Below are 20,802 nucleotides of genomic sequence, written 5' to 3'. Positions count from 1 at the left end.
TGTTTTTACTCTGCTTTACATTGTGGAAATAAAATGCAGTTTTCTTGGATTTTAGGTTGGTAAAGTTACAGATTCTCATGGTGGTACTGTGTTCTAGTTTTAGATTAGTATAATTTCTAATCTGTGAAAAATGAATATATATATATTTTCATTTTTTGAACCCACTTTATCGTCTTTATCTGCCACACACACACACACACACACACATATATGTATATATATATATATATATATATATATGTATATATGTGTAAATGTATATGTACATATGACTCATTTTGGAAAAAACGTGGATTTCACAGTTTGTCAGGTTAAGTTTTCCATTAAGGGATTCTTTGGCTGCAGCAGAGATAATAGTTTGTAATAGATTTCATATCTAGCAAAATGTTATTTATCATTATGTTGTCTGATTTCATAATGTTGTTGGTATGTGGTTTGGATTATTTGGTTTAATCTGAGTTTTGTTACATCATCACATACGCACAAACCAGACAAACCTCACCAGGGCTGGAGTCCGGCTGTCAGTTGAGTCTGGCTTTCTTTATGACTCACTGATAACCAAAATAAACTGGGAGGTTGTTTGACAGGGCCTCTTCAATTGGCTTTGAGGCTGCTCTCGCTTTAACCTCCTTTCCCAGACTTGTTGTCATTCTTCCAGGTAAACAAAAAGTCTGTTTGAGTGAAGAGTGCGGAGAATGACAATGATACAACACACATAATAACACAGAGAGCCTTGAGAAAGAAACTAAAAACAAAGAAATGAATGGAAAATGGAATGTAAATAAGGTGAACGGAGGAGAAAGATGCAAAGCACGGGAATGGAAGAGCAAGAGAGCAGGTGGGGTCAGCATGGATTTAAACTCAGCTTCAGGGATTATGCCCCGTCACACGGGGTTAACAACACTGAGGGGGCTGGGCCAATCCGGTGCTCCGTCTTCTGCCTATGCTCTCATCCAATGAGTAGCTGGGAGGCCTGAGCACTAAGAGGGACAAGACTTGACAGCACAGATATGAACCGTAGATAACAAGGAGCCTGTGGAAGTACAGGGGCTACAGGACTGCATGATGGACAATATCTTGGCCCCAGGTCCTGAGCTCTGCTCAGAAGGCCAAAGGCCTCTGTGGACTGACAGTATTTGGAACTTAAACAGCCATCGTTGTTAGTATGGTTCTGGTGAATACACTGCTATCTGCACTTGACCTTGGGACACTTTTTAAAAAGCTGTAGCCTCAGGGGAAACAAGGTACAGTATGGATTAGTACTGAATGATAAAGATGTGTTTACGTTGTTAGTATTTTACCTTTTCACTTTAATTTTACACAGTAGCTGGTGTTGGTTTATATTGTAGTTTACAGTGTTAGTATTTTGTCTAGGTGTGGGCTCTCATGAGGACAGAATGTCACACTGACATGAAATTGCTTTAGCATACCAAAGTTATCATGTGGACAGAAACAAGATCCTTCAGTCTGAGGAGAGGAATAGTACAGGTGATGTATGAAGGCCTGTGCTCAAAAAGCCTCTTTGTTACAAAGCTAATCCCAGGCTTACAGGGTCTCCTTGTAGCATTTGTATAAGACTAGACATGTTTGGCTGCATGTGACCTACTGTCTGTATCGCATGGCTTCAGATACATTACATTGGTGGGTGACCATGTTGTAGACTGTCTGTAGCATATTCTGGTTGTAGTTTTGTTGACTGATGCAGTTTGCTTGCAAGTTTATTTGACTTTGTATCGTCTTTTTTTTGACACTATAGACTTATCAAACAAAATATACTGTCATGTCTGCATGCAAAGGGCAGGTAAATGCCTTACTCTGTAGTCCCCTGTTTGTCATAGTCGCACACCCTATACCTCACAACAGCTCACCTGATGCACATGAGACACAAAGCACTGGAACAAGTAGACTTGAGACATGGCTGTAACTCCATCCACCAGTTAAGCTGAAAGAGCTGATGTTCAAACAATGCTCACATTTGTAAGTTTAACTGATGACACCACATAACGTTATGGCAGGAATGCTTTTAGACGAGGGAGGGTGCAGCTTTCTACTTACTCATTACAAAAATATCAAACATTTATCAAAAAAAATGACATTTTGAACAGATTGATAACAGGCGTAACACTAGGTCTCACATGTGAATGGTTCTAGGTTAGGTTTGTATTTGTTTTTAGTTGATAGATTAGTGCAAAACATCATTTAGTGTCTTTAGTGTTAGTTTTTAAGAAGATTAGCTCTAAATTCACTTGAAATAGCTTTTAAAATGTCCCAGATTATAACTATACTTGGAACATGTTTCTCAAATGGAGTTGGAAAAGCAGAAATTGACTTCTTCTGCAAACAGGTTAATTAGTTCTGGGATTTGAGTTATACATTCAGCACATCCTAATTATCTGCTTTAATTAAAGCATGTTTGAGCCAGCGGGGCTCGGCTGCAGATTTATCACTTTCGGTTTCATCAGTTACTTCATAGGTTGTTGTTTTGCGGCAAGTGTTTGCCTTTTTAGCTGGAGCTTTATGGGATTAAGTGTCTGTAGGCTGCCGATAGGTAAGTCTGCCATGACGCCAGCAGAAAAGGAGCTAGTCAGCTAAAGTGACTAGCAGGGTAATAGGGCAGGTTGGGTGATAGGTGGATGGAGATGTCACTGGACTGTGACGAATCAACAGCAGACACTGTGTAGCCCAGATTGGATTTCAAAGATAAGGCCTAATGCCCAGCCTGTCCTGTCATTTCTGCACAGATACAGTAACCACTGGGGTCCTTGCACAGTCCTGTTACAAATCTCTTACCTCTTGACATAAACTATGACAATAACTGTCATTATCCCTCAGAGCCCCAAACTTAGCAGTCAGTATGATAATCTATATAATAATATTTAAATTCATTAAAATAGATCAAAATAAGAACCTCTTTGTTTTCGTCTTGCCTCAGACAACATTTACTTCCACAATAGAGTAGGATTCATACATGTGTTGCAGATGAGTTGGCAAGTAATTTATAGCCAGTGTCACTTCAAACTGCATTTGACATTTAAACTATTTAAAGACTTGTTTCAGGAGGTGTTTGCACTTCATTATATGAATTTGTAGAGGAGAAAAACCAGGAACGGGGGACAGAGAGATGGGATGACATGAGGAAAGGTGATCAGGAAGAACAGGTGCAATGTGTAAGAACATCAGCTGACTGTCTGTTTTTTATGTAAATTCTGATTCTTTAGTGACAGAATATGGAGCTGATGAAATTTAAAATACTTCAGATACACTTACTAGGATTAAGTACATTTTCATTTGTTTCCTGCTCAGAGTTTTACCTATATGTTTGGAGACCTTGACTAAATATAAATATAACAGGGTGATTGGAGCAGTGTTGGCATAAAGTCCAGGTTTCTGTCCTCAGTAGAGCCCATGTGTATGTCTGTGTGTGTAGCTTGTGAATGTAGATTACAAACTGTGCCTCTAAGGAGCAGTTTGGTTGGACAATTATGTGACGTTTTTCTGCTCTTCTCACATTAACTTTCATTAAGAAAGGTTTACACTTAAGCATTAACTACAGTTTTGGGTTTTAGAAGAAATCTTATTATTTTATCAACGAGTTCTTCTGTATGTCTTTAACATTGAAGAACAGCCTAGAGCAGTGGTTCTCAATCTTTTACTGTTGGGTCCCCCTTTGAAGGATGAAAAATCTCCAGGTCCCCCTCATCTCCAACAACACTGTAACAGTGGTGCAATTATAACTTTTATCAAATGAAACATCAGTATTGTAACAATACTTTTTGCTTTTCCTTGAATAATTTTTTGTTCAGTTTAAAAACAACTTAGATTTTTGTTTGAACAATACAAATAAACTCAACAAGACTGCTCCCTCAGACAATATTTTTCCAAATAAAAATAGGAAATGTACAATTATCTTACAAGTATGACAATAAAGTTACTTTTTTTTTTTTTTAGAACAAATACATTTTGGTAACAAAGATGAACATTTTAACAGTATCAGTGGCTGCCATGAGCCCGTTTCCATTGCACATCTCAGAACATTAAAGTACAAACTGTGAAAAAATAGAAACATGTCCCATGTTTCTTTTCCAATCAAATCCTTGTGCATTCTCCAAACCTAAACTCTTTATCTAGTCTAGTGACAGATCACCATGGCAGTAGATTGGTTTAATGTGCATCCCTAAAATGAGTCCAGGGTGCTCCAACGCTAAAATATTAGTTCCACCTCCTACATGTTCTAACCGGAAGAAAAGAAAAAAGAAAACACCCAGGAGTGATCCCATGCCCCCCCCCAAAGGTCTTTATGCCCCCAGTAGGGGGCCTGCCCCACAGTTTGAGAAACACTGGCCTAGAGTATTCTACAAAGCAGGATTTGAGGTGTAGTTGCCTCACGGCCCACTTGATAGATGCTTCATCGGCTTTCATTCAGAGGTGATGATCTCCCCTGTTGTCATCAGCATCATCAGTGAATTCAGAATTTAGCTTTCAGCATGGACCAGAGGTGGTTTAAGTCAATGCCACCAGCAGCAAATCCATTACAATCCAGCAAACACCACTTATCATAATCTTTAGACATCTTTATAAAGCTTAGAACAACTTTAGACTCATAGAACAGCTAGAGCAAGTGATCCTGATCCAATACACTTTTGTCAAATTCACAGAATATGTCCCATTTAACTGAAATCCAACTGATGAATCACCTAACTCTGTAAATGAGGAAAAAATAAAAGTAGCTTGCACCAGTCTGTGCAACAGTGCTGCAGCGACAGGGGGCATTTACACTTGTGTGATGACAAATGTATGATGTACAAAGGCAATAGCCAAACCCATCCACCCCTCTGTTCTGCAGATACATTACATTTGTTGTTTTTTTTTTTTTAAAAACTGTTGTTTCCAAGCTCAGGAACTAATTTCAGCTGTTAGTCTAATGCTGCGTCTACGTGATACCAGCTGGACTCGACTTGGGTGCCAGGTACTATTCCTGGAGAGTGTTTCCATTACAGGATACCACCAACTTTAGAATACCTGGTCGTCATAGCGACACTTCGCATAACTTCTGTGACGTCTGCTCAGAGAGTTGCTGTTAAACTTGCTCGTTGCGTGTTGCCCCGTCAAGCTCACGCTGAATGTTTTCATCAGCCATCAAGGACAGAAATGTCTGGACCTTCTCGGCGGACCACGGTGTAATTTTGCGGGCTGTCATTATGGCTTAACCTACCGGTATATTTACTGTAAACTTCCAAATCTGTTTTTTTAAAAAATGGTGGGTTGCGCATTAATGACGCAGTGACACAGAGACAACTCTCTGACCAATCAGTGGTCTGCAGTGTTTACACATCACATTTTGGTATCTCTTCACCCGTTTTGGAACCTTGGTCAAGGAAGTACTAAAAAAATAGTACCGGGTACCAGATTCCAGGTTCTTTTACGTCATGGAAACGCAAAAAGGCCGAGCCGAGTCGTGTCGAGCCAGTACCACATAGTAGCACAGCATACATGGAATTAAGTGCTGAGAACATCTAAATATCATTAAATGGATCTTTAGATGAGTTTGTCTTCTCACCAAGTTCAAGCTGCAATCAAAGGTTCAGGGTTTGATGTTTACAGACGTCTAGCAGTGAAGTTGGAGACTGAAACCAACGCAAACACTCAGATAGTGTAGGTGGCAATAATGCATCATAATGCTGGATGCCACTTGCTCTAAAATGGGGAAAAGACAGAAAACACAACCATTCATATTACAATAATGGAAGTGTCATTCTGAATATTATAATTCGTTTCTGCAGTTAGATCCTCCTGCATATTTTGCTCTGGACTTTTAAACTCAGTTACAAATAACTTGAAAATATCCTGAGATCCCCATTTAGAAAAGGGAGTAGGTTGTATGATCTGGAAACCACATTTCTAAATGTATAAGATGTTACTAAACCCAAACCCTGATGTTATTTTGCTGAAACTAGTGGTCCTAAGACTGATCGAGCTGGGAGCCATAAATCAACAGCCGATTGAGCTCCTGCTTGATGAATTTTCACAGCTACATTAAAAATATCTTTTATGAGTATTATGTCCAAATTAGAAGTATTAAGTTTTCACCCAGAATGTAAGCTGTTGATGGCCCCCAACTGAGTGAGAAAAGTCACACTTATCTCAGCCAGATTCTCCGCTATTGATGTCATAGCAGGGACTGGTTAAACTAAATTCAGCTGAAGCGACATTTAAGAATTCGACCAAGCGTCACGAACATCACAGACATGCCACCTCCATGACTAATGCCTTGAAAAACATTTGAAAGCTGATGAAGCGTCTCTTTTTTAATCAGAAATAATGAATTAAAAGTGTTGCAGGAGATTGGCTGAACAGTGTAAAAAAAAAACAAAAAAAAACAAAAAACAAAAAAGTCAAGTGGTGAGATGTGGAACATAAGGGAGTATTTTCCAGCTAAGATGCAGCTCTCCTACCCATCCGGAGGAGAGGGAGTAGGAGGGGCTCAGCTTATCATTATTAAGTACTTACAGGCTGCTGCTTTCATACGCACTCACAGAGGGGAGAGAGGCAGCAGTCGAGTGGAGGAGGCGTAGAGGGAGGCAGCATACAGAGCCGGTTCCATGTCTGACATCTGAGTTCCTCTGCTCTGTGTGGATGTGTGTTTGTGTGCTGGTTGCTTCATATCGCTCGGCTCACTAGCTGCGTGGGACGGATCGGACTGTTTCCCGACCCCCCTTCACATCCTACCCTTGACTTTCCTTACTAGTCCCCCCCCTCCATCCCCACCTCTTCCTTGGCACCCATCCACCTACCCGCCGACCCACCGAGGGACCCCTCTGCCGGCCCCATGATGAAGGAGGAGGGCCTGCTGAGCCGCCGCCGCTTCTCCACATGCGGCGGGACATCCTCTCTGCGACCTCCACACCCGGACGGACGCAAACTCATCCGCAATGCCTCCTTCGGGGGCTATAACGAGCTGTCACCCCTCGCGCTGCCAGGTGGGTCTACAGTGATGCACAGAGGGGGTTTGCTGCAGCTCCTTACTGAGAAGCAGAGCTGGCCTATTAGTAGATTCTGTAATTGTGCATCGTGATAGACTAGTAACCATGTAACGGTGGCTGTGACAAGTGAAGTGATTGTTTCTTGTACAAGATTGTGAGCAGATGTTTGATGGTGATGTGTCTGAAAGGTGTTTGTTCCTGTGCTTATTAGTGGAGTGATGAATCGTTTTCTACTACTTTCACACTGAGAGGTCTTTTCTGTCTTGAGTTTTAGAGAAATGACTCTGTTCTAAACTTTCTACAATAACAACCATGTTGATTGTTATTGTCAGTGGTATGCAGGTGCAAGTTTAGCCAAAGAAAGTTTTCATCTTAAGGTATCATAACAACTATATCTCATGTCTCTGTCATCACTGTATAGGCTAAATATACTGCATTTTACTTTGTCGTAGCTGTGAGGCACCTTCATTATCAGTTTCATATTTTTAGTGTAGAATTTTAATGTAATAGTTTGTCATATTTTGCAGGTACAAAAATACTTATCTTTTGCATTCCCCTTATTTTGGTCCCTGTCTGAAGCAGTAGCTTCAGGAGCCCCCCCCCAAAAAAGCTGAGTTTGTTCTGATTGGACATCATTCACAAATTTGGCCCTGTTGGCTCCTGACACAAATACAGCCAATTAACATAGTTAAATTTACCTTGTTTTTCTCTCTTTCTTTGATACAGAAACTTTTCAGGTTCATCCTTGTATATTTGAGTAACAAAGATCACAGAATTTTATTCAAGTGCATGTTCTTTACTTGTAAGTTGTTCAATGTAATGAGGGATTTAGCCAGTCATGTGCTAACCGGCATACAAGAAAGGTATTAATAAGGCAACTACAATCTGCAAAGTTTGTTGGATATGACAATATATTTAATTTGTGCGCTGGGCCTGGAAGACATGATGATTAACATTCACCCGTGACACACTTACATCTGGTGTTTGTAAATGAAGCATTCAGAAAAAACTGATGCTCATTTATGTCAGGCATCAACATTCAATGTTAGATGGTATACAACAGAAAATACGAAATCACTTAATATGACTCCTTATTTTCAAGAGCTCTTGTGTATCCCAGAATAAATCAGATAGACCACAGAAGTTTAAACTTCCGTGGTCTATCTGGCTGGTGAAAGTGTTGAGTGTGTTGAATGTGGAACGCTCAGGCCTCAACTCCGCTGCTTTGGCTTTACTCAGGTTCCAGTGATACGTCTATGAGAGAGTAGTGATAATCCTCGTTTTTAGAAGTACACCTAATCCCACAGGACATTTAGGATTAAATCTGTCAAGTGTTCATTTGTAAAATCACTTCCTCTGTGTTTTTCTCTTGTTTGTGATGCTATAAAGGACAGAAACCTGGAGGCTGACAGCTGGCAGCCGTAGGGCCTGTAGATACTGTACCCACAGGAGCTTTGGGAGGGTGGATGCTCCCTGCTCTGCCTTTGCAGGCATTTGTTTTTAACCTTTATTATTCAGGAAAGGCTGACTGTGCACAAAGATATTTTGCACCATCACAAGGCCACACTAATGCGGACTCACAGCACCTGGTTCACCTCCAGGCCTCTGCTGTGTGCTAATGAGCAACTCAGCGAGCCTTGTTCAAGGACAATTCAACAACACTTGTTGAGTGTAGGGGGAAATGTTGGACATCATCTTGCCTCATCTGAGTGTTTTATCTGGTGACCTTTTTGTCTACAAGCCCACTATTTGCCCTGTAAACTTGATTCTCCTGCAGCCAATGAAATGGAACTGCAGTATGTAGTCTGAGTCACATCTTTGTCTTGCAGTCAGCCTGCAGCCTCTGCTTCATTCATCTTTATTTTAGATACTCTGCTGTAACAGGGTCTAGCTTTCATATAGAGACTGTATCTGACGGCTGGTGCAGGCTGGTTGCACTACTCAGCCCCCCATTTGTTTATGCTTATACCGACATAGGCTTCACAGTGGAGTTTGCAGACATGATTCTTGCGTTGCTATAATATGTAGATGTTTATTGTGGATGTGCCTCCATAGAAAATCACTCATGGAAGAAGAGTCTGCTTCAGTTTCTATACTTTAATGTTGTCAAAGCCTCTGCTTTATTTATGCTTGCCAATTAATTTTCTTCAGCTAATTGACATACAACTGGGGGTTTGAAATCGTGTTACTGCAGGATACATGTGTCCAATCACTGACTGTGAGCAGTATTGTGTCTGCAGCTGGAGCTATCAGTGCAGTATAGTATGGGAAGCAGGGGTAGTAATATATTTAACAAATCATCCTCACCCATCCAGCTGCTTAGCAAAGTAACATGATTTGGGCATTACGACTGTGTAACATGTTCACACGTGATGTGAGAGCGACAGTTGGTGGTGTTTTTTGCACCTCTAAACTGGTTTGCCAAATGCAGCTGAAGAACCTGTCAACAATGTGCATGTGTATTTCTTTTAACAGTGCACTGACTGAATTCATACTGTTATTTATTTAGTAGTTTGAGTCTTTGAAGTCCAGTGTTGTTAGTTTTCATTAGGTACAGTATGGTAAGTTATGCAATTTCTCTACTGAAATGACAATTTAGAATTTATACCTGTTACCATAGGCATCATTAGGACTTTCAAATATCCAGGGCTCAAAAATTTACCAATGGGGGGAGTTCTCTGTAAGTACGGTGACGTGCTTGTTGCCTTTTTTTTTTTTTTAAAAGTCGCCAAGAGGGTTTGAAAAGTTGCCTCCCACCCTGTTCTCCATCCCATACATCTCTCTCCCTCTCTCTCTTCAATGATGAAGGGGACATGTATTTACTCATATGCTTATTTAAAAAAAAAAAAAACAACTAACGGTGTGCTCGGAGATCCGGGGCTACTGCCAAAACATCCAGGGCTTAAGCCCATGTCTGTTACTATGATATAAAATGACATACATTTTCCTTTTCCTTTTCCTAATTTGAGTTATATTTAAGTAAACATGCACTCATATTTACTTCCACCTTCTTAAATGTTGTTTTCCTTTCAAATCTGAGGAACCTTTCTTCTCCTCTTTCTGTTACTTGACCGTGGTGATAGTTGTTTGATTGCCAATTGTTGCTGTATTTTTTCTGATACTATTTTCATCAGCACAAATGGCAGTTTAGCCCTATAGGTTCTTCTAAAATATCAGACAATGGGGCACCAGGTTGTTGCCTGTAGACTTTACTGTGGAGCGAGGAACTGACAGTGCACACGAACCTGGCCCCGGTGGACTATAAATAGAGCTCAGACACAAAGCAGCAGCCGTGGTAATACAACCACCTAATGTGCCCCCCTCTCATCCAGACACATCCTGGTTGAAATAACACCCCTTCCAAGAGACAATGTGCTTCTGTCTCATCAAGCTGACTGGGTGCAGACTGAGTAAAAGTGCAACCTTTTTAATATGATACCAGAGTTTTTTTTAGTTTATTTCCCTTGATCCATGTATATTTACAGTCTGAGTAACAACTGGATTTGAAGGACAATACTGAGCTGACGCATCCATACATCGATACTTACGTCTGTGAACCACCAAGATAACCTTCAAATACACTCTTTTTTTCTATTCATTGTATAATTACTACCGATTATGTACCCTTGAATGAAAAGGTGCATTCTTTGACATCGATCAAGTTCTCTGTCTGCTCTGTGCTGTTTGTTTATATTTGCTCCATCTCTGTGAGGAACTAACTGGAAGTAAAATTGATTTAGAGGTTGAAAATGAGACCATTGTATAGTGAAGAAGAGAGTGGAAAAAGCAGAGTCCTGTGGTTGATAATTAGATGGAATCATCTAATTATCTAGAGGTCAGCAGTAATCGGTGTACTACATGTGGGAACATTCAGTGAAGTGTCAGAGTATGCGGATAACCTTGGGAACGATTGGGTGTTTGATTACAAACAAGAAGTGGTGCAAAGAACACCTGTGTTGTGCAAACAGGTAAAAAAATAAAGGAAAACCTGAGTAGACTTCGGAGACTTATATAATCAGTCCCAGCACGCATCGAAACATGTCACCTGTCTGTATGTAGCATTAAGAAGGGAAGGCGTATATATTTGTTTTAAATCTAGAGGTTTTTCTTTGAGTTTAATCACATTAGTTTGATAGATTTACGCCTGTGTGTGTTCATCTGTCTTCCACTTTTTCAACCTCATCCTGGTAGCAAAGATGATGTTGCCATGGCAAGTTTTCCAAAGTAACAAATGCTCAGACAATTTCCTCCCTAAAATTGATGTGTTTTGAAGACTAACTGGGCCGAGGGCTTTCTCCTTTACTTGTTGTTCTCAGGTCACCTGTTGCCATGGCAACCTTAATAATTCATACAAAATATTCTGCAGCAGCCAGAAAAAAAGTTGTCCTCTGCCTTTGAGTAGGGCTTGATATGGCAAGGAAAAATAAACCAAATCTAGATTTTTCTGTCATGGATATGGACAATTCATAATTTTAATCATGTGTCGTCCCCCCCCCCCCCCCCCCCCCCCCCCCCCCCCCGCCCGCCCCGGCGCATGACCTCAAGATAATGCATGAGACAAAAACAGTTTTCTTGATCGTAATCACACACTATTTATGTTCAATATCCACCAACAAAATAGGAATAACAACTTAAATTAAACACTTATACACTTGGTTTATATAAAAAATGGATATTATTTTTGATAAAGTAAAGGAGCAGTATATCTGGAGAAATATTAATTTATTGCAACAAAGAAAGAGCCGGATTCATTTAGAGTTTTTTGAGAATTCATTCGGAGGAAGCACTTATCTGAAGTTTCAGTTGGAGATATTTTTTCACCTTTTTCAAAAACAAAACCTTTATTGCAATAATTTTATATATATATCACCTGTGGTTTCAAAAGTCACAGTGTGAGCATGAGATGAAATTTGCTTTAATGAAAACTGTTAAATGTGAGGTGTAGTAGGAAGCTGGGCTAACGGCAGCACCTCTGCAGGCAGTGCCTTACAGCTTTCCAGCAAGACAAGATGATGATTCAGTGTTGCATTAATCATAACTGGAGTGAAATGGGAGGATTTCAGGGGTGTGTGCTGAATACTACAACGCTACAGCTGAAGGTGAGGGTAGAATAGACATATGTAAAATAAAGATGCACAGCAGTAAAGTGTGCTAGTCATACATAATTGACCTTATATTTTTGGTACTCTGTTGCACATTTGTTTAATGTTAGGCTATAGCTGGTTTAGACTAGATTTTTTTTGTGACGCACAGCATTACTGTGTACCGGCGAGGCATGACTCTTCTTTTTTTTCTATACTATCTCTCCTGTCTGTGATCTTTGATGCAGAGCGAGATCACTGCAGCCCCAGTTTTTTTTTTACAGACAAATATCCCGGTCAGTCTGCAGAGAGGCGCGAGTCTCATCCTACGTCAGCCCAGACACACATACACTCAGTCACTTTCAAGCTTTCATTCACTGGTTAGATTTTGCTGTTGAAACATGGCCTTGGAAACTAAGTGATGTGAAAAAATGTAGATTTAATGAAGTCTTATCAACATGTAGGATTTCTTTGCTGTTTTATGTAAACAGACTGTTCAAACTTTGGCCGTCAGAAAAAAAGACAGTATTTTCTGATTGTGTCGCAGCAGATGTGGTTTAAACCATAGATAAAGACCCCCATACTTTCTCACAGCTCCATGGAAATGTTGTAAGTGAATGCACACATACTCCTGTCTTTTAAGTTGACAGGATAAGGCGATTCAATAAATCTGTGTGTGCTTTACTCTGAGTCATGTCTCAGACATACCTGTAACATAGAACACAAACGATATAAAACCAGGTAACTGGAGTCACTGCATTGTTGATACTCTGACTGGTGATACAAACCAACTGCCCAAAATAGAAGCAGAGGGCGGGGTCTCTGCAGGTAAATACACCACCACACACATTTAGAGGATCAGAACTGAATCTGCAGTTTTTGAACAAGTATATTTTGTGACATTTAAATTCTTATTGATCTTCATCCCTCTGCTCTAGATGGATTTTCTGTTGCTGCCAAGTTTTGTGAATTTGGCTGCAGTTCTGGGTGATAGACATGACGCTTATGCTCAGTGAATATTTAACCACATGTCACTGGCAGCTACTCTTTAAGCCATTTCACATTAAAATGCAACTATATGGGGCAGAGCTCTTAAGATGGATAATTTAGGATTTGAGTTTCATGTAAATGCCAAAACAGAGACATCCACTTCTGTGGAATAATCCTTGTATGGGCTCTGACCTTAGCCAGCCCCGGTGGCGTCTGTCAACAGTGTTGTGTCATCTTTATGACAGGCCAATAATCTTGGCCAGATGATCCTTGTTGCATTCCTTGAAGCCTTACTTTATAAAGGAAAACACTTGCAGTTAATATGGCAGTATACTATTTTTTTCATTGTAAAAGATGCAGAGCTGTCAGTACTATATTGTACAGCTAACATTCAGTTATTTTAGCAGCCTTTTAGTGTGTAAATTTAACAGTGCCAGTTTAGAGAATAATAGATCCTCATTTCAAAAAGGATGTACACCTACCTTTCCAAATCCCAGCACATGCACATACTTCTCTGTGAAATGCTGTGCCTTAAATCTCCTTGTGGCTTCACACACTGATCTGCACGGCTGAGGATTAACAAACTTTTACTTTAGCCTGTATTATAAAACCCACTTCTAAGCCTTGGCATTGTCTTTTTCTTCTTACACAATCAAAGAATTTGACAAATATCTCATGGCCTAAAATAGAATTGAAATACCTTAAAGAGATTTCTACTGTAGCTCATAGCCTTATTAATAATTTCTAAGGATGATTTCTATGTAGAGCTCTCCTTGTATGTGTAAAGTATCGTTAAGCATGGTATGTATTAGTTTCCCTCACATGCACTTGACTACTGGTGGAAAAATATGGTGAAAGATGACTCATCTGAGCAGATATCCCACCACGGTGCCCTAAAATGTGCCTTTATCATTGTAATAAGGGTGTGCTCAGTGCAGTTCTCACTGACTGACTGTTCCTGGTCAGTCTGATCACACTATACACTGATGTTTCTCAAGTATCATGAGGTAAAGGAAATCTGTTTGTTCACAATGAACACCAACGTTGCACATATCAAATGTTTCTGCCAGGATTTATTGATGTCTTTCTTATAGATCTAATGTAGGAGTTACTTTAGTCAAACACTACCCAGTTGTACAGTCTTGGTGACTGAAGCCCCTTACATCTGTAACCCAACAGTCAATGCTCTTAAAGGAGTGATATTTTGCTTTTTTAAATGGAATTCTGCATTTTACAACATTTCCCTGTGGTCTACATAAACTGTAAATGCTATGCTTGGGTCTGTATTCTTCATTAATTCAACTCCACATGTCCATCTTCAGCCCTATTTCTGAGTAATGACACAAGAAAGGTTGTTTTGAGCACTGGCTGTTTAAATGCACATGAGCCACTTCAGGCCCCACCCCCTCCAGGATGTTGGCTGTGTTGCTCTGTCCCATTCAACCAACAACTGAACATTTTAGGGAATCGGCTTGAAGTTTGGACATATTTTCAGTATGGACTACAACCGCTGCTGCTGACAAACAATTACGTCGTACTCAGAGAAATGTTTGTTGGAAGTCTTGACCTCATATGTGCAAATGTTGTGATGTAACTAGTTATAGACACAACAAAGTAAGAAGGAATTAAACCGGGTTGTAGAAATCCACTCAATTTTTGCCAAAAGGAATATAAAGATAGCTTTGCAGCACCTGGAGGGTTCAAATTCAAACTTTTGAACTATTAGGGTCCAAATACACAAATAAATGTACCAAAGACCAATAAAAGTGGGTTTAGCAAAATATGACCCCTTTAAGTCACGTAGAGGTCTTCATCATATTATCTTTATCCAACAAGAGAATCAGATCAATATCTTCAATATTTGATGTCATGACTGAATGTAGACTGCTTTCTTGTATGGGAGCATCACAATAAAGGTTTCCATGCATATATGCATATTTTTTCCTGAATCTATCTCTAGTCTGTGCATATGTGGACTCAGTTTTATTGTGCCATTGAAGTGCCAGTCTTAAATAAAAACAGGACACTCGATTATATTGGAGTGATTAGACTGCTTTATTATAAATTGCATCATTAGTGAGTTCAGGACCTGGGGCTTGTGTTGTTATTAATGGATCTGAATGAGTTTAGTTCAGCTTATTAAACATTAGTGTCTGATCTAACTTGTTTTATACCAATTAAATGAATTAAAATCTTCTATTATCTTCCATCTTGTACTCTGGGCCATATCCACCTAGAGCAGGACAAAAACAATGAGTCATATAACCTCTTGTGACTTTCTATAATGGCTGAATTGCCCTTGAGTTGTTTTCTAGCTGAAGTTGGCTGAGGTTGGCATGGAGATCTGTCAAGTATGCACAGATGGTCTGATACTTCAGAGAATGTGCAACTGGAACTAAAGCTGCACTGAAACAGTGAAGACAAAGATTTGCCGTACCACTTTACAGATTGGTCGTTGGACGCAGTGAGTTGGAAGAAAAGTTTGTTGTGTCTAGTTTTTTGATTTCATGGATGCCAGTGGTAGAGGCGTAATGTTTGACATCCAACAGTCATTCGGCTAGCTGAAGTGTTCTTTAAACCGACATGATTGTGTGCAGCCCACGGTTGTTGAAGTCTCACTCTAAACCGTAGTGGACCTACTGCCCTCTTGTTGCTGCAAAGAGCAATTCTTTGATTAAATCTACATAATAGGGTCTGATCAAGCAGTAGAATGTGGACACGTTTTGTGTTCAACAGTCTCATGTAATCAGATTAATTTATAGGCATGTATTATACATATTTGAGTAGGTATTTATAAGCATTTTAACATTAAGGGAGATAAAATTTTTAGGTGAAAAATGTCAAATTACTGCTCAGTAACACATGGACTTGAAACAGACATCAGTTTTTTTAAGCTTTATACAAACATTCAAGACATGCGGTTCTCGACAGAAATTGATATAAGTAGGACAAAACCTTTTAGATATTATGTTCAACTATGCCGTAAATAAATTTTGGAGTAAAATATTGAAAGTCTCTGTTTTATTTAAATGAAAATGTGGTAACATGTGGACAGGCTGCCATAGTAACACATGGACGACTCCTTACCATCGTATGCATCACCCAAAATGTATCAAAAGATCATTCCTTTCTGAAAGTTTCACTCAAATATCTGAATTATAAGTAACTTGAAAATTAAAAGTGGCATTTTAGTGGTAGCACATGGACAGGGTCTTTTAAGCAACTCACAAATGTCCAAACTCATAAATATGAATAATATTCACAAAATAATGAAAATCTAGTTTTTCAAACTTCAACAATCATCTATATAATCAACAGATTGAATAAATTTTCAAATTTTTGTGATATAATTTTTAGTGTCAAATTCGAGCTATGGCTATGATGTAAAAAGTACAATTGATAAAAATCAGTTGTAACTTTTTTATCTACAAGTGGTATTTTAAAAAGAATAACAGTTCCATAAAATAGAGATCTTTAGCTAAAAAATGAGCCCACTTGATAAATGATGTGTGTAAATTTACGTTTTCATGTTGATGTTCGCTTTTACTTGATCTGACCTAAAAGTGTTGTATTTCATCACTGTACTGATGAAGGTTTATTACCAGTCACTGTAGTTAAAGGAAAAGTTCTCCCTCCTATGCACTGTTAGGAACTATGTTGGTTTCATTCACTTTCTTTGTGGATAAATGGACATTTAATATTTCATGATACACAAAATACTTTGACTACTGTTTCATTTGAAATAGAAGTCATTACCTTAACAAATGCCCAAGCAAATAACCACATGCAGATTACTATTATACAGGGAACTAGTGCAGAACTGTAATGAAACAAAATGCTGTTCTTCTCCAAGTGTTATACATATCACATCTCATTGTAATGAAATAAAGCAACTGTTAATTCATTCTGTGTTGAATACTGATGGCCTGTGGATAGGTCACAGGAAGCATCAAATATTTACAGGCTCTCTGTTACCATCAGACCTTCAGTGCCACCCTCCACTGGGATCTCCGTGGGGAACCTGTTGCTGAGGTTATATGTCTTTGTTAGACACTGGCACACAAATACGCATCAAGAACACAAATGCACTGCTCCAGTGAAACACACAAAGGATTTTCTCTGAAACTGCTTTGTGGGCTGTGGGCTGGGATTAAGTGTTTCAGTAAATGACGTTTCTTTGTGTACAACAGTCACAGTCCTCTAGCCAATTAATAGATTAAAGCTAGGAACCTCCTTTCACCGGCCAACTTACCTATGGCCTGAGCTCGGTTCAGATTAGGAGGTTCAGACAGACGCCAGCTAACAGTGGCTTGATTCCAGTCAGTCAGGACAACTGCTCCTGTGACATTATGTCATGGGATTGTGGTTGGCTCTTCAGACATTTATTGTAAATTTAGTGCTTGATTGGCCTGTTGTTGCTCATGCTATGTGGTGATGCTAACTGATAAAGCTAATGCTAGGTACTGTGTGTATGTTTTAGGCTAGATTAAATGCAGAAACCAAATTTCCCTACGTGGACAATAAAGTAAGTTGACCTTTAACCTTAACCTTTAAGATAAACTTGAATCTGTGGGGTTTCCCAAGTGAAAGTAATTTAAAGCATCTCCAGTTTAATTTCAGTATTATTATAGCTTTATGTAATATTATATAAGGCCAATTACAATTTTAGATAAACAACTGTCATATAGTAACACCTCTGAAAATAAATAAGATGGATCCAAATACACAATATGTAGAGTTAATCAGTGCAGGACATGAAAGGATTAAAGGTAAACAACCTCGTAACCCAGGTATTAGTCTGTGACGGTGTGACTGTGGTCTGTTTGATAGTCACTGGTTAGAAACATCAGGTTGAAATTAGATTTAACTTTCAATGGTCATTCCTGACTTCAGAAAGATCAGACAAAAGTGCTCACACCTTCACAAACCCATTTCCTGAGAGAAACTCAGTCCTACCATGGGTGAATATTTTCTTAGTTTTTTCATGGAAAGCAAATCCTCACCAGATACAACCGGAGTATGCTTGAAAAATTACATCATTGATTATTTGAGCTCAGTTGATAAGGTTTGTTTAACTTATTGACCATTTCACTAACACATCTTTATCAGTGCTACAGAGGGAGGAGGAGTCAACTGAGGACTCATGTTTTTGTGTTGCATGAACTACTCAGTTGTCTACTGAAATTAAGAGTAATTGCTCTGTGTTTACATGCCATGTCCTGATTATCAGCGACATACTGATGGGCCGAATGTGTCCTCATACTCTTGTGTTTTTTGCTCCAGGGTTTGAGAGGGTGAAGGAGGACCTTTTGCCTCTGCCTTTGAAAGAGGACTCACATTCCATTTCTAAGAGCAAGGTAAGAAAAGATTTGCTATTGTGTGTAGTAATGATTGGCTTCTTTCTTTTGTGTTTTAAGGAAACCACAGAATATGACAGTCATTGCATATGTTTTATCTCTTTCCTTGTCTTGCCTCAGGCATTTGGTAGCCTACACTGAGATGAGTCACACATCATATACATGCAATGCATCAAACATTTATTAACAAACATCCAAAATCAGCCCTTCTTTGTAGTTTTTCTGTCTGGTCCATATCAAATATGTTGTCATTTGTACACATGTGGGTGTTTGAGTCTGCCTCAGTCACAGCAGTTTTATTTACTTTTCAGAAAACAAGGAACACAGTACAATATGACAGGATATTCATTCCAGTGATTACAGAAAGTCTTCCCTGAAGCAAGATTTGATATATTCCTAACTGTGGACTTGTCTTATCAAGACTGGCAACAACAACAGAGAAGCAGATCTGTGACACTTTTCTATCAGTTGTCACATAAATCAGTGCAGCCCCCACCAAAGGAAACTTTGTGTAAAGCCTCTGAACAGAAAAAGGATTTTAAACAGACAGTTTGAGCTGTGGGGCTGATTTTCATGTATTATGGGTCTTTCTCAGTCCATGTCTGTGGGCGTTTAAGGCTTTAAGTAGACCTGCTTTCAGACGCCCACACATCCCCGTCCGTCACTACCTGAAATCAGTCCAATTGGCTTGTGAGGAGGTTGGCAGGCACACACCTGCACTGGCATTTATAGATGTCATTCTACTAACTGTGCTAAGTTTGGGCTACCAAACAGGCTTGAGGAAATGCTGTTTCCCACTGATGTGGCTGTGAAAACATCTGATTTAATGTTCTCCTTTTGCCTTAGTCAATTGATTGTATTATTTGTAAAATAGATTTCCCATTAAGTAGGGAGCACTTCCACATTACATTTAGTTGTTTAGTAAATGACCTTATCCGGAGCAGTTTGCACAGCAGTAAAACAAGATCCATTTATTGGATTAACAAAAAGGACAAAGATATTTTTTACGATTAAACTTTCCCACTGTGTTTGTTTTTCCACAGTCTGAAACAAAGCTGTACAATGGGTCAGACAAAGATGTGTCAGCGTCTGGAGGGAAGCTCACCAAGAAAGAGTCTCTTAAGGTAAATGAGGTTAAATCAGCTTAAGCCTTGCATATCAGGACATGATTCTCAGTACAGGCATAATGAGCCTTAAAAATACCCTTATATGGACAGTGTTATGTACAGGGTTTTTTGGTACAGGGTTCTTCAGTTCAATACATTTTCGATACGTTTTCGGTACAGGGAAGGGGTGTGTGTGGGGGGTGCACTCCGTAACTACCTGTGGGACACAGGACATTTCTACAAAACATTGTTCAGTCATTTGTGCGTTAACAGGCACCCCACATGTTATATATTTTTGTATTTTTGAATGTTCAGTGTTCATTTATGGCAAACACTGTAATTTACTGAGTATTTTTGAACGCCTCACAGTGAGGTGCTGTGAACGTGACCTCACAGTAAGAAGAGGAGCAGGTGCACTTGATTTTGCCAACTTGAGTTAAAAAATAAAAACCTCTTTGCTATAAAGGAACCTGTGGACTCTTTTGTGCCACAAAGCTGCAACATACTGAAAACCGAAAGTGAAATTTAACATGCTTTGAACGTCCAACCTGACTTCTATGCCTCTGTTATACTCTGCACGTGGGTTCTGCTTGTGTCCACTCTGCTTCCCTAGTGTTTGCGTTCTTCACATAGGCTACATGTATTTGTTCGGTACACCTCCGTATTATATCGGAGGACCCCAGACGAAACAGTTCAGTACAAATGAGTGCACCGTTACACCCCTAGTGTTATGTGCTCCATATTGCGTACTGTTGTTAAACTCTGTCTTAACTTGTGCTACATTTTTAGATAAAAAAATGATAGTGGCACCTTCATCATCCCGTTTCATAACATAATACACCAGTAGAGGCAGGGAGCATTGTGTGTTGATAGAATGAACATGCGGCAGATAATTCATGCTGCAGTCAGAAGATACCAGGTGTTGCTTTAAGATGGATGTCATCAGTTTGTCCAACCATTTGTGGCCAGACGTTATTCAGAAAGAAAAGAAGTGATGAAGGTTACTATTGGCGCTCCTCTTCTCTCTGTGCACATTGTAGGTGCAGAAGAAAAACTACAGGGAAGAAAAGAAAAGGGCAACCAAGGAGCTGCTCAGCACCATCACCGATCCCTCTGTCATTGTCATGGCCGACTGGCTGAAGGTGGGTGTGTTTGTCATTACATCTGCACAGTTATCAAAACATGAGTGAAATCATGTTAGTCTGGCCAATTTCAGTATCTAAATAGCCAGAGCTGCAAATTACATAAATGGTGTCACAATACCCAATCATAAATAAACCACAGTGGT

At 39.5% G+C, this 20,802-nt stretch overlaps 1 protein-coding gene across 12 annotated transcripts in view; it reads left to right on the top strand.

The window, feature by feature from the left end:
* Positions 1-20,802, top strand: part of osbpl8 (oxysterol binding protein-like 8) — an 87,663-nt gene that overhangs the window by 47,516 nt on the left and 19,345 nt on the right. For 8 of the 12 annotated variants that reach the window (XM_030151081.1, XM_030151076.1, XM_030151074.1 and 5 more), the window contains 3 exons: positions 18,335-18,408; positions 19,452-19,532; positions 20,555-20,656. In XM_030151081.1, the coding sequence (XP_030006941.1) occupies positions 18,335-18,408; positions 19,452-19,532; positions 20,555-20,656 (257 nt within the window). Of the gene's footprint in view, positions 1-951; positions 1,245-6,535; positions 6,978-18,334; positions 18,409-19,451; positions 19,533-20,554; positions 20,657-20,802 lie in introns of those variants that run through there. The other 4 variants (XM_030151084.1, XM_030151080.1, XM_030151077.1 and 1 more) reach the window with 2 other exon arrangements.

This window comes from Sphaeramia orbicularis, chromosome 12 (assembly GCF_902148855.1).
Source record: "Sphaeramia orbicularis chromosome 12, fSphaOr1.1, whole genome shotgun sequence".
NCBI classification, from domain to species: domain Eukaryota; kingdom Metazoa; phylum Chordata; class Actinopteri; order Kurtiformes; family Apogonidae; genus Sphaeramia; species Sphaeramia orbicularis.
Note: the sequence above shows the minus strand (reverse complement) of the source record. Positions and strands in the feature narration are given on the sequence as shown.